The sequence below is a fragment of the Sebastes fasciatus genome, chromosome 18 (genome assembly GCF_043250625.1).
Source record: "Sebastes fasciatus isolate fSebFas1 chromosome 18, fSebFas1.pri, whole genome shotgun sequence".
Classification (NCBI taxonomy): Eukaryota; Metazoa; Chordata; class Actinopteri; order Perciformes; family Sebastidae; genus Sebastes; species Sebastes fasciatus.
Genome location: NC_133812.1, coordinates 14,968,354 through 14,982,119, shown reverse-complemented (window position 1 = coordinate 14,982,119; position 13,766 = coordinate 14,968,354). Strand labels below are relative to the sequence as shown.

At 41.2% G+C, this 13,766-nt stretch overlaps 2 protein-coding genes across 3 annotated transcripts; both read right to left on the bottom strand.

Annotated features, from left to right (window-relative positions):
- Positions 1–2,339: 2,339 nt before the first annotated feature.
- Positions 2,340–3,446, bottom strand: LOC141755899 (protein FAM167A-like). The gene is made up of 2 exons (XM_074615211.1): positions 3,032–3,446; positions 2,340–2,727 (listed from the first exon to the last, which is right to left on the bottom strand). The coding sequence occupies exons 1-2, from the start codon at positions 3,380–3,382 to the stop codon at positions 2,464–2,466; spliced, it is 615 nt and encodes a 204-aa protein (XP_074471312.1). The 5' UTR covers positions 3,383–3,446; the 3' UTR covers positions 2,340–2,463.
- A 3,772-nt stretch (positions 3,447–7,218) lies between these two features.
- Positions 7,219–13,766, bottom strand: tdh (L-threonine dehydrogenase). 2 transcript variants are annotated; one of them, XM_074615209.1, is made up of 9 exons: positions 13,626–13,766; positions 11,309–11,503; positions 10,978–11,020; positions 10,765–10,835; positions 9,896–10,045; positions 9,625–9,797; positions 9,365–9,455; positions 8,840–9,109; positions 7,219–8,334 (listed from the first exon to the last, which is right to left on the bottom strand). In XM_074615209.1, the coding sequence occupies exons 2-9, from the start codon at positions 11,493–11,495 to the stop codon at positions 8,195–8,197; spliced, it is 1,125 nt and encodes a 374-aa protein (XP_074471310.1). In that variant the 5' UTR covers positions 11,496–11,503; positions 13,626–13,766; the 3' UTR covers positions 7,219–8,194. The 2 variants fall into 2 exon arrangements, with proteins under 2 accessions (XP_074471310.1, XP_074471311.1); XM_074615210.1 differs by lacking the exon at positions 13,626–13,766 and adding an exon at positions 12,389–12,414.

Sequence of the window (13,766 nt, the reverse complement as noted above, 5' to 3'; positions counted from 1 at the left end):
CCAGGAAGGAGCCCATATTTAAAAGGTTTATATCACGAAGGAATCTTTTTTTTCCAATGGAAATTCTTGAAAGGGAAAGATTGATATTAAATGAAGAAACAATTTGATTGTAAAAGTTTTATGTGAGATACCTGCAGAGAAACACTGTGATCAGACAAATACAAACACTGACATTAATGTGTCTCAGTGTTATTAGTTCAGATTTCCTCTCTTAAAAACTGACACCAGTCTAGTCTCTGTAACAAGTGTCATTATTTTTATCTTGGCATTGCTAGTCTGTACAACAAAAAATTGTACCATACTGCACCACCTCTAAATACGCACGTCCACTGGACATATCCACTCTTTAGTTTTTATTCATTTAATCTAAGTCTAATCAACTCATTTAGAAATAAAAGAATGACTATATATATATATATATATATATATATATAATATGTTAAATCCATCCATGCCTACATTTTCTTGAGCTTATAGATGTTCAACCTAATGGTCAAACCTTAGGCGTGACACGCGTGTCCACACGTGTGTCAGGCGTGTCGCCTAAGTGTCAAGTGTGGTTGTGTCAACCCTTAAGCTTACAACCCTTAAGCTTAAACTTGAATATATATCTATCTCCTTGGAAACTAAACTCTGTAAAATGATAATGGTCATGTACTAGATAAGGTCAGATATTGACAGTATTATATGCCACAGCATCTTGTCCTAAATGCACATCTTTACTCGTTAAAGTGAACAATCACAGTTCCTGTTCAGGAGCAGACATCTTTGTTTGTTTCTATAATGGTCAAGGCTGAGAAGTGTGAAGCTCCAATCCGACCCCAAATCTGCTGTTAAATTTACCACCACTAGCACGGGATTAGGGTGAGGTTGTGTAACAGTGTCAGAAGCCTGAAAGGGATCAGCGGTGACAGCGAATACTGTCAACCTGACTGTGTGCTATACAAAGGAGCTGACAATAGGAATCATGATACTTTGCGGTATCGCTGCATCTGACCTTGTATTTTTTTTTTCCTTCTTTCAACTAACCTAGAAATAGTACTCTGTATCTTGCAGTCATTATCTCCTGATTTTGAATGATTTAAAAAATGATTTAGTATGCACTCGCAATGTAAAGGTCACAGCAGGTCAAAAACATCATTCAAAATGTACAGCTCAGGGATCATTGACGCGCAGAGCTCATAAATGTGACCATGATCCCAAAGTCACAAATTGATTTTCTGACCATCATAGTCCTGTTCCAGACTACTGGAGCGGTGAAAACGCCATTAATCGGTTTGTAAAAGATAATAAAAAAAAACAATGAGACAACAGAAGACATTAAAAGCATGACGTCTGTAATAAGTGCTACAATATTTTTGCTTCTTAATGAAGTCACTTTTGTCACAAATAAGAAATAAAGAAGCAACAAGCCTGTACTGTTTGGACTCTATAACTGTAAGCGAGTGATATACAGTCGACCTCTACATCTCTCTTGAGGCTAGGACGGTGAGAAGAGGTGGTGGTGGGGTCTTGGGCTCTATTACCATGGCAACAGGTCTCCGTGTGGAATAACAGCTGTGGCACAGACTGTTATGGCGTTTCTGGCCCACTGCCCAGCAGCCCCCCCACCCCCCGCCTCCCGGGCCTTCTTTATGTCTCGCCCTTCACTTTCCGTCCAACGTAAGCACACTGTGTGTGAATCTTATTACAGGATGACGAACAAAACACTGGGGGCCAAGGGGACCGAGGGAGCCTCCTGATTGGCCGGAGGGAGGCGGGCCTGCAAGCGTGTGTGCACACACACCCAGGGAAACTGTCTTACATAAGAGGCAAGGTTTCCCTTACTAGAAAGAGAACAAGAGGTAGAGAGTGGAGACCGTGTCACATGCCTCCTTGATTCTGTTTCAAAACACCTTCCCCCACCCCCCTCTAATGGAAAGCTTCGTCTGTAATGGCACACATGTTCGGTGACATTCACAGGCGTGCAAAACAAGATTTGTATGTAGGAGTGTGTAGCCTCTGAAACTGGTCTGCATTACATTTGCTTGCACATTGTGCCTTTATGTGATGTGAATCCGGAATATAAATGCTGATTTTCCAGTCATCTTTAAGTTAAGTTCTTTAATCTTTCTTTTCTTTAATCTTTCCACCAACCAAAGTATATGGAAACATAACTGGCAATAGTATAACTGATAAGGCTTAGAAAGTGGATAGGAATAAGCTTGAGATTTCTATACCGTAATTTAAAAACGGCAAGTCTTCTATTTCAAGTCATGATGACCTAAAGGTCTAAAATCTGCTGCGGTTTTAAGACAGAGAGGTTTCTGTATATAGCTGCCATGTATAGTTTTGTAGCAAAAAAACACTATATATGTATATATATATGCATCTAAATCTCTCTCTTTGATTATAGGGCCTGTAAAACAGGGGTTACATCCTCACAACATTGTGGTCAAAAGGATTTTTCTGTCTGAAGTGCCACTAGCAGAGCGAGAAGCGCCGAGAGTTAATGTTCATCTTGGTGACGCCGATGAGTCTCAGCGGGGCCGAGAGGCCGAGCCCCGGGGTGACCGGACATTCGCACAGCAGGTCCGACAGCTCGTCCCTCTCCTCCATGCCAAAGGTGGCGTCGTTGAGCATCCGGCGATGCAGGTGGCACGTCTGCTCGATCTTCAGCTTGTTGATGTCGCTGCGGAGCCGCATGAGTTGCCTCGCCAGCTGCTGGTCCTGCAAGCGCATATCTGTCTGGTGGAGAGAGACGGAAAAACAGTGGCGCTCAAACAACCTGCTGATTAACTGATCACTTGAAGGTACTATATGTAACAATTTACATGTATTAATCGCTTTGGATTGCCGTTGTGTGAACCGATTGTGATGTAACTTAAAAAGTGAGACCTTCCCCGACTTTCTCGGTTGCCTATAACAGCCTGTGGACTGATGTCTATGTAAAGGACTCGGGATGGTTTTGCTTCGTAACGTTAGCTGATGAAGTAATTTGCAAATGGCAAGCTAGTTAGTATCATGGAGATTGGACATTACAGATAGTAACGGTTTTGGCCTCATCGATGTTCTCGAATCCCTGCAGTGCACCCGACGCCAACTTGCACTGAATCACAACAGACTTCACTCCAGTCTCTTTGGGGGCGACTACCTTCCCCTCCGGCTCCACTTGGTTCGGATCTTTTCCAGTTCCGGACCCTCTGAAGCTCTCCGCCTCGAGCCGGGCTTTCCATTCCAGGTAAGAGGGTCTCCTGGTCTCCAGCCTCAGTTTCTCCGTCAAGGCCTTCAAGTTCATGAGATGGTCGTCTGCGGGCAAATCCACGTCTTCCTCACAGTCTGCCTCCTCCGGGACTCTAGCCTTGTCCACAATAATCTGAGGAACTGAGGGAGTGTCCATCATTAATCTGCTGAATACAAAAAGCTCCTTAAAAATGTGTTGTAGGTTTCCGTCCTTTCTGCGTCCACTTTATTTGTCAAGAAAGTCCTTTAAACCTCCATTTGTGTTTTGGAGGCCGAGTGTCTTTAGGTCTGCAGAGGAGAGGAGAAGCAAGTTATGAAACATTTGCTGACTATACCACCGACAACCACATCCAACTGAGAAGCAAGACTACACCTCAACTGAACCCATTTTATAATTAACAAAAGACCACAAAAAAAAAAAAAAATGCTGCTATTTTGCATTCAAAGTAACAGGACATACCAGTAAGTATGATTAAGGTACTTTAGAGTCCATTTCCACGAGGTGTTAACTTTGTTTTTATCTTCCCCCGTTACACAAGCTGCAAAATCTTTCGGAAAACAAAGATAATATTATTTGCAGAACTTCTGCTGGATGTGAGTGTGAAATCATTCCTACTTACAAAAGATGTGTGAAAAAGCCTGCACACACTTTCTGAAGCTTTGTTGAAATTTGTGATTGAAAATTAACATTTTTCATATGAGCACACCTGCAGTTTTATTGACACACATTCACAGAGGAGAGGTCCTCATTAGTGACGAGTGTTTGGTTGAAATGAAAGCCTGCGTGCTCTTCAGTCTGAGTGGTTCATGATTGAAAACTCACCTTACTTAACATTTAATTCAGAGCTGAATGAAGCGAATCTCTCGCTGCACTGTTGGATTTATTATGTGCAAAAGTGCTTACAATGACCTGCAATAACCTGATTGTTGGATTTGTTGTGCATGAAGTGTTTGCGAGGACAGGTAGGATGTACGTTCTGTTCAAGGTCAAAGAGAGAAAGGAGTCAGAAGGAGAAACAAAGAAGAAGATATGCAGCAAAAACATCACGTGCCATAAGCTCATGAATATTAATATTGTGTAAACCATGAATAGGCTGGATCAGGGATAGCTCGGGGTTCAGACTTCGCGAACTGACCCATGCACTGTATGTTGTCAGGGACACGTTGATTGGATCCAGATATCTGTATACTCTTTTATTTTTACTTATGCAACATTGATTGTTCGGAATAAATTGTATTATTATGCTTTAACCCGTCTGTTTGGAAAATCTCTTTGTCATACAAGATTAACCAACACGTAACTGGGCCTTGACCTCTTGGAGGTAGAAGGCCAGTTCCTTCAGCACTCAGGCAGTCCGTGCTCTTTTCTCTCTGCAGCACGACTGCAAAACAAAACCAGGCAAGGTCACCCGCAACAGCTGCCATTACTGACACAGAGAAATTGAAGAAAGGCGATCAGGCGTGTAGTGAAGGACACTGCTGTCCTCAGGGTTACAGTTTATGATCCCATTCGCTGCAGAAAATACAGCAGCTTGGGTTTAGTACATTTATTGATGTGCTGAGGAGGACACTTTTCTCATCGGGCTTAGTTTTTTCTGCCTTCTGCTTTCTGGCTTAAATATCAGTATGTATATGCTCACAATATTAACCCTATACTGCCATCTACTAAATCATTTTGGGGAATAGAAAAGTGGATATTTGTATCAGTTAGACAAACTGGAGAAAAACCAGACAGTTTGGTGAAACTTCATACTATAATTTGAGTCTGTCTTACTGCTAATGTGTGACTCACTTTGCAATAAATATGAAATATGAAGGCAGTATAGGGTAAGATTATGTTTTTACCCAGTGTAGTATAGTGTACACTATTGTACTGTTCATCCACATCCCATATTAAAGCATGAAATTAACTTGTTTTACCATGCTGAAACAACTTATCAACAACCTAATCTGTTGTAGTCAGTGTACATTATATAATTTAAAGTAAATTACGGCTGCACATGCATAATGATTCTGAGTATGATTCACAAAACAGGAATTTCAGTTTGAGGCCAAAAAGTTCAGCTGCAGCCTGCACAGGTCAGGAGAAAGACGAGCAAAGTGGGTTTGTGTCGTGCAAAACGGCATCTTGACAGCTGGATGTGTTTTCTGAAATTCCCACGTACGCAAACTCTTGAGATTCTTCTTCAAGTCGTGCATCACTTTGAGTCGCGTCTGGTTTAAACACACGGAAGGTTATTAATAGATATAATTACAGGTTTTAGCTGCCAAAGGCACACGATTAAACTTCACATGTTGTACTGGAACAGCGTCTGCATATTTTCTCATTTATGCAAGCAGACAATACTGGTTTCAACCTGTTCAAAAACGCAGGGATTTCATTTCAGCTGTCAATCACTCGCGTACTCCAACAAAACAGTCAAACCAGGCAACGCTGATCAAATATGAATCAATATTCTGTTGCTGTAATGATTATTTCTCACCTCAAATGTTTTCAGAAACATCTTGTAGTGTACTGTTTAGCTGTAAAATGAGAAAGTTTGTGACCCGGCAGCCATGTTGAGATCAGTTGAGGAAATACCAAGCACCGCCCACCAGCTGGAGCAAATTTTCAGCTAAACAGTACACTACAAGATGTCTCTGAATACATTTGAGGCAAGAAACAGGCATAACAGTAACATAATATTGATTCATATTTGATCACCCTTACAAAAAAGAAGTTTATTAAAGTGTGCTATTAGTATACTTCTTTAAACTTATAATAAGGGAGCATGCTTTCAGTTTGCTTTTTATGTACTTATTAGAGATGCACTTAACAAAATTAAGTAGACTTGGTTTACACCGACAAGTACACAGAAAAGTATTTGTAGTACTACAAGTATACTTGCAGTTAAAACTATTAAAATAATAGTTTATGGAGAGTATATTTTAAAATGTATACTCTCATAAACTAAAAAGTGGGCTACAAGTATATAACTAGTAAACTAACAGTATACCTATAAGTTCACTTGTAGTATAGTTCACATTATAGTTGCAGTACAAAATACAACTTGGATGTAAACTAGTTGTGTACTCAAAGTTTACTACTCTCACATCTTTACTTAAAAGTATCTTTTATGAACTAAAAAGTTGACCAATTTATTCCCAAGAAGTATTGAAGTAGTACACTTAGAAGTATACTTCTAGTACACTGATATTAGTATACTTATTACATAACGTATACTTGGGATTATACTTGAACTATACTTACGTTTACTTCATTAAATAAACTTGAAGTATACTTCTTTTTTGTAAGTGCAGTTTGACCATGTGATCAGAGTTTGAGAGTGATTGACAGCTGCCTACGTTGAATGAACAGCCAATAGGAATGCTCTCTCTCTCTGAAATGACCTGTGATTGGCCAAAGTCTCCTGTCACGGACTAGATTTTTTAAAGCCTGAAAACAGAGTCATGAGGAGGTGCAGAAGTCTAGTTTTCTCTCAGAACACTTTAATTACAATATGCTGAAAGCTATTATCGAATTTTTGCCCAATGATGCAAAAAATATTCTGCCTACTGCAGGTTTAATAAAGGTCAAATTCATCTGAAAATTGCATTTTAAAGTGATCCTGCATGTCTACAGAATGCCCATCGAGGTCACTAAATGCCTGCTCCGATGCATCTTATGTGCTGTGGGTTACACACTGCCACTAATGCTGGAAATTATATCCTTCTAATGCTCGACAGCTTGCATAACTCACAATCCAGTAAGACTGCTTGGCTTCTTTAAAACAAAATGTAAATCATTTAACAATTAGTAACGATGTTCTCAGGAGATAAGCGTTCACTGTGAGAACATTTTGTACTCAAATGTTAACCATGCCTTGTAATGAAACACCCAGAGGGTGAGAGCTTAGGCAACACTGCCTGCGGCAAATTTATGTAAGAGTCTCGATGAACTTGTTAGATTAAATTATCTTGTGCAAGTGTGAAAATGACATCAGAAACAGGCAAAGGTCATGTGGAAAAAGGTTTTATTGTCAAGGCTCGTTGTGCGATCGAAAGTACAGACAGACTTTCACATAGAAACCAATTTTATAATTTCTCATACAAAATGTTAAAACACAGAAAACCACCTAGTGTGGCCAAACGGGGCATCACATTTCCCTTTTGTGTCAAAATAATCCCACAGAGTTGATGAAAAAGAATAAAATAACATAAAAGTGGACAGAAACAAGAGTGTTAAGAAATGCTTTGACTCGACGAAGCTCCCACACGTTTAACACCAACAGACAGAATAAATAATGGAATAAACAGAAGAACAATTCTTAAGGATGACCGCTTCGCGCTGCTCCAAATACAGATGCACTGTATCAGAAATCGCCCATGCAAGTGATTAGTCTCACTCGTCAGTAATTTTAAGATATGAATCCGTCTAAAGTGCAAGGACACAGTTTGTGTATTTGTACACCTCTCAATAGAAAGTCACTTGATTTTAGCCCCAGAATACCTGAAAACCCTTTGAAATTTAGCAGAAAACAAAACCCTTTGGAAAACTGGTGGAAACGCTTACAAATACACAATGCAACATTCTCAGTTCGCTAAATAGATTTTTGCAACATTTGCAAAAGATTTGCGCAATACATCAACATGCAAGGCATCTTCTTTCTCATCCAAACAAGTTTCCACAGGCCACGTTATCCCTGATACTGCTGACAACCTTCCACTGTTCTTCGCCCCAAATCTCAAGGCAGAAAAAATGAGGGATAAAAGAGCGAAGCAGGGATAGATGGACATGAGCGGGGAGGATTGTCTAGCCCCGCACTGACCTTTACATTCTGGAGACACGGTGGCCTTGTGCCAGGCAAGCAGAGCCCTTCTGATTTTACAGAGAGAAGTGAGAGAACGACTATGTGCAGGCCAAGTTTCTCTATTCTCTTTGGTCAGTCTTTACATTATGTACAAAGAATACTCGGACCGCCGCCGTGCGCCCTCAGTTGGCACGAGCCATGCGCGTCTCCGCGCCGAAGAAGTTGAGCATAGTCTGGACGAGCTCTGGGAGATCGTAATCGTGCTTCCAGCCCCAGTCCTTCCGCGCGTTGGAGTCATCGAAGTTCATTGGCCAACTGTCAGCTGGAAAGAAACACGAGTGAGATCATGTTATAAAACCATGTTATAAAACCATGCTGGTTTTGATTTACAGCCTGCATCAGTTTATCCGATTAAAGTTAACCAACTTCAGAGCTGTATTTAGCCTCTTTTCCTTAAAGCGAGACTGCAACTTTTGAAAGATGAAAAAACTCAATGTTCCTCTTGCAAATGAAAAGAACAATTCATGAGAAATAAAGCGCACCCTTGCTCAGTTTAATACACTCAAAGGTTTTGCTGCTGCAGTCTTACTTGGTCTGGTATGACCAGTAGCAACTTAAACTAACTAGTAACTTAAAACTTGCTTGTTGAATTCGTTCTCTACATTTTAGCATGTCACAGATAACAAATGATGATGTCTTTAAATTGTCAGACTCAATAGAATCCATGGAAATGAAGGTAAAAATGTGCAATTTTCCCCGTATCTATCAGTTGTTGCCATGGTGAGTGTTCAGCAAAAGTTTAATAGTTTAACAAATCAAAAACTTACCAATGGCCTGCCGTACGTGGTCAACGTCATATGTGACCTCCAGCTCGGGCATCTGCTTCTGGAGCTCCTGGGTCAGTTCCTCGGGGGTGAAGCTCATGGCGTTGATGTTGTAGGTCCTCATGCTCAGCGTGTCAGTTGGCGCCTCCAGCACCTCCAGCGTGGCGCGCAGGCAGTCGTCGATGTACATCATGGGCAGCCGTGTGTCGGGTCTCAAGTTGCACTCGAACTTGCCGCTTTTGATCGCGTCGTGGAAAATCTGGACGGCGTAGTCTGGTAAGAGACGGATATAAAACATTAGGATTACACAAATTCAGAAAAATGATAACCTATACAAAAAAAAAAAGGAAAAGGTGCAACAGTGCAGAGGTATTTGAACGTGTGGAGGAGGGTGTGATAGCTGTTCAGACAAGTGAAAATATGGCTTCTGGCCTAAAAATACAACAAGCCACGACAACGCTCTGGAATAAGTCGGTTACAAAACAAACTTGTTTCATGTCCTGTAGGTCTGAACTTCATCTCTCTCACCTGTTGTGCCGCCGCCAGGCGTGGAGTCAGCAGAGATGATTCCTGGGTAGCGGAGACAGCGGAAGTCCAGGCCGTAACGGTGGTGGTAGTACTGTCGAAGAACAGAGAGGAAACCATTATTAAAAAAACATACTGAAAATATTCAATGGGTTCTCGTGCTACATTATATTTAGTAATTCAACAATTTAAAAAATAAGAAGAGAAGATGTTGGTTTGGTTCATGTGGGGACGAAAAGAAAGAAAGAAATCTCAGATCTTACCTCTCCCATCAGCTCAGCGTGGACTTTGGAGACGCCATAGATGGTGCGAGGTCTCTGCACGCAGAGATCTGGCGTGGGGTTGCGGGGCGAAGTGGGGCCAAAGGCACCGATGGTGCTGGGGACAAACAGACGCAAGCCGTGCTCTGCTGCGATGTCCAAGATGTTGTGAAGCCCTGAGGAACAGACAGAGAACCATATTATTAGGACGCCACACTTGAAAGGGAACATTGTCATGATCTTTACACCCGATAAGATGTGAAGAAGTGCCTACCGGTGATGTTTACAGAGCGCGCCAGGGCAACATTAGCCTCTCCGACAGCGCTGAGGAGGGCGCTGTAGTGAACCAGCCAAGTGATGCGGTTGTTCACCACAATTTCCCGCAGGTTCTTGTAGTCCAGGATGTCGGAGTAGATGAAGGGGCCTGATGGTGATAGAAGAAATTATAAATCAACTGTTCAATTCATCTTATAAAGTATTTATTTGAAGAAGTAAGTATACGTGGCTTGTGTTTCAATGCTTTAATAGAGTCCTCATCTGTCCTTCCCCTTTCTTAGAAGCAATTCTCAAACCGCAATTAAACAGCTCTTACTGTGCATGTATAATTACTTCTTGTTTACATGTCTTCCAGTTCAATCTTGTTTACAACTCAAAGTCGTTACATTCATTACGTCTTTGGACAGCTCATTACTGGACATCAGCAGAGCAAAGTCAACCGTGCGTCACGTATCGATTTGGAGGAATTTACCGACCATATTTTTCAGGTTGATGTGACTTCCTCTTGCGCATGAATGACAGAAAATCAATAAGGGTTTATTTGCCAACTCTGGTCTTCTGTCATTTGGCAATAAAGCTATGGTACATTTGTAACACATTAACAACCTTCATTGCCAAATGCCTGAATTTTTAAGTTGTGGTGTTAGTCAGAGCTACACTCACCAGAGGAACTCAACTTTGTGCTCTTTGAGGTGATGAAAGACTGAATAGACACTTATTTGCCAAATGAATGCAATCAGATACGCTGCCCTGCGTTCTGGCCTGTGTTGAAAGTCAAAAATTAACCATAGAGAAAAGCTGTCTCTGACTAATTTCAGCACAAATCTGCAGATCTCCTAATACAGCACAGTATTTGAGTTGACTCACCGCTGCTGAAAACATTGCTTGAAGGTTTCCTGATGTCAGACAGAATGACGTTGTTCTTTCCAAACCTCTTTCTGTGAAACAGGAAGTCAATGTTATACAACTCGAAAATGCACCGGAAACTGTTCTGACGTTGTTGTGATGTATTTGGCATTCGCCGTCTGTAAGCAAATGACGTGCAATTTGATTGCAAAACAAACAAATTAGAAATCTTACCTCAACAGTTTGGCGAGCCCCACTCCGAGCTGTCCCAGGCCACCTGCAGTAGACGGAGAGAGAGAGAGAGAAACACTGAGCGTCATGCACACATCAGCAGCAGCTAATAATCATCAGTGCTGGTTTCCATGGAGACTGAAGTAACTAAGAGTGGGCCATAAGAAAGAAAAAAAGGTCAGAACACTTGACGCCTACACTTAGTTTTTAAACTGTCATCCTTTTTTCTTGTTAAAAATCCTGCTGGTCTTGAATCCCTGCAGAGCACACTAATCTCCATCTTGCATGATAATGACCTCTTCTACAATTAACAGGTGTCAAAAACCAGATGTACCTGTAATGAGCACTTTGGGGTGGTCTGTTTCGGAGAAGGACACGGAGTGGAAGCTGGCGTCAGACGTCACCTGGCGTGGGGAGAAGCTGATGTTGCGTACAGCCACCGTTAGGGGCTGGCAGCCGCACCCCGGGGTGCTGAGCAGGGCCAGCTTGGCCACCTTGCTGAGGGTTCTGATGATAGGCATGCTGGTATCTGCAGAGGAGGGAAAGAAAAAAAAAAAGTGTTCACGCTTTAGGGTGAAATCTGTCAAATTCCACAGGCATGGACTCGCTTTTCTAGTCTTCAGACCACTCAAAGCTCTTTAAACTACATGTCAGCATTCACACACTGATGGCAGAGGCTGCTAAGGTGCCAACTTTGCCCATCAGGATCTGATCTAAATACTCATTTGGGGTTAAGTGTCTTGCTCAAGGAGCCGAAGCAGCCGGGGATCGAACCACCGACCTTCTGATTGGTGGACAACCTGCTCTACCCTCTGAGCCACACTGAGTGACATTCAAAGTTTTTTTTTTCTCCAAGCAGCAGTACAAGTTATTTTCCCTCACTAAGATATTTTTAATATGTTTTAGCTGCCATAATCTGGTGGCCTCTTTCAGTACATTTTCTGGCTTGAAGGTCTCTGTCAAGAGATTTTTGGTTCCTCTCCAGACCTCAGGCGCCGAGAGAGAGACAGTCAGAGGACTGGCACTGAGTGAGACCTTTTAATTTACTCTCGGTGAAACTCGCACAAGTGACGAATCTACAGGAAAAACAGCAATGGAAACGACCTGAGATGCGAGACAATGCACCAGCAGGGAGGACACGTAGGCTTCAGTTTAATGAAAATTATTCATTTTTTACTTTTAACACTTTTATGTTGCATTACTCTATATTTATATTTCATCATGCATTTTCTTTTTTTTTTAAGAAGATGGAACACCGAGTCAGCACATTTAAAGCTCTCCAAAGTGCAACCTATACCATAATTTAACAGCTGCAGAAGGTTTTTTTAAACTAAAGAAAAGCAGCACTTCCTCTTCATTTGTTCATCATTTTGAGCCACGTAAACTTTTGCATCATTTTCAGAAGTGCACTTACCGGTGTCGAGCTGCGAGCTTGCAATAAAAGAGGAAGGAAGAGAGTAACTTGAGAGTCTTTATACTGCCCTGCCTTCAGAGGAGAGCCAATCAGAGAGAGAGGGCGTTCAGTATAGTAGACGAAAACACAGCAGGTCGACTAGCACTCACAGGATTTGGACATATTTTTGGAACTTTTTAGGGGTCTTTATTTGCCTTGGAAACCTTATAGAGGATTTGTCATTTGGAGTAAAATCATCATGTAATGTGTTCAAGACTCTTCCTATAAGGGGAGATAATAGATTTGAGCATCAACAGTAAAACTTCATGTTTTAAGATTATTTTTGCGCAAAAAAAAGCAGTGCGCTCTTGTTCCATCCTCCATGTGGCACCTGATGCGCGCGTCGAGGTGGATCTTTTTCAGAAATGTCTATAATTTGGCACCCCTTAATGAAAGGGGTGCTGATCTCCATTTGGCGTGGTTTATTTTCCACGTAGATGATGATGAGCAGTCTGAGGAGCTTGGAGATTTTTTTTTTTGAATGAGTGACAACCAGCTTTCTCGCACTCCTGATGTCCGGGAGAAGATACATATAGATCAGATGAAGGACTACTCGGCTGCTAAACAGCTTCTTTCCCACAGCAATCAGACTGCTCACTCAGAGTATGTGAACTGCATTAAAGAGACTGTTCCTTTAATATTTTTAATTTTTAAATTGTAACTATTTATTCTATTATATTTTTTAGCGTACTTTTAGCTTATTTATTAGTGCTCTTAGTTATTAGTTAATTACTTAATAGTTTTCACCAATTGTTTTGCACTGAATTTCTGAGTGGTGGATGTAAGAAACACAATTTTGTTTTTATGTGGAGCATAAAAATGACAAATAAAGGAATCCTGAATCTTGAATCTTTAGATAGAACACATTTTTAAAAAATGTGGATCTGTGTGAGACAGTCAGCCATTCAGACAAATGAAACCAGGCCAGAATCTGACTGTTGGCACACAGCCTGAGCTCAATATACTTCACTGTTACACTAAACAGCCTGGTAGATAATATAATTAAGTATTAATTAATTGATTTGGCTAAAAAAAAAAAAAAAACATTATAATTATATATAAAAGAAAGGCATTAATAAAGGCAGCACGTGGTCGCGGTAGACAAATTACGCACATGATTGGACACATTGACACATTGTTTAAAACACATTTCAGTTTCTAAATAATAGAGGAAATGTAACAGGAGCAGTTTACTCACCAGTTAGTTCTTGAGAGGAAGAAACTCCTGTTCTGACTCGCTTTATGATGAGATGGTGAGATGCTGTTTCCTCTCTCTGAGGCGCTCTGACGTGATGCGCCTATAGCTGCTGTGTTATCCCTGCTCGGTGTTGCATCAGCT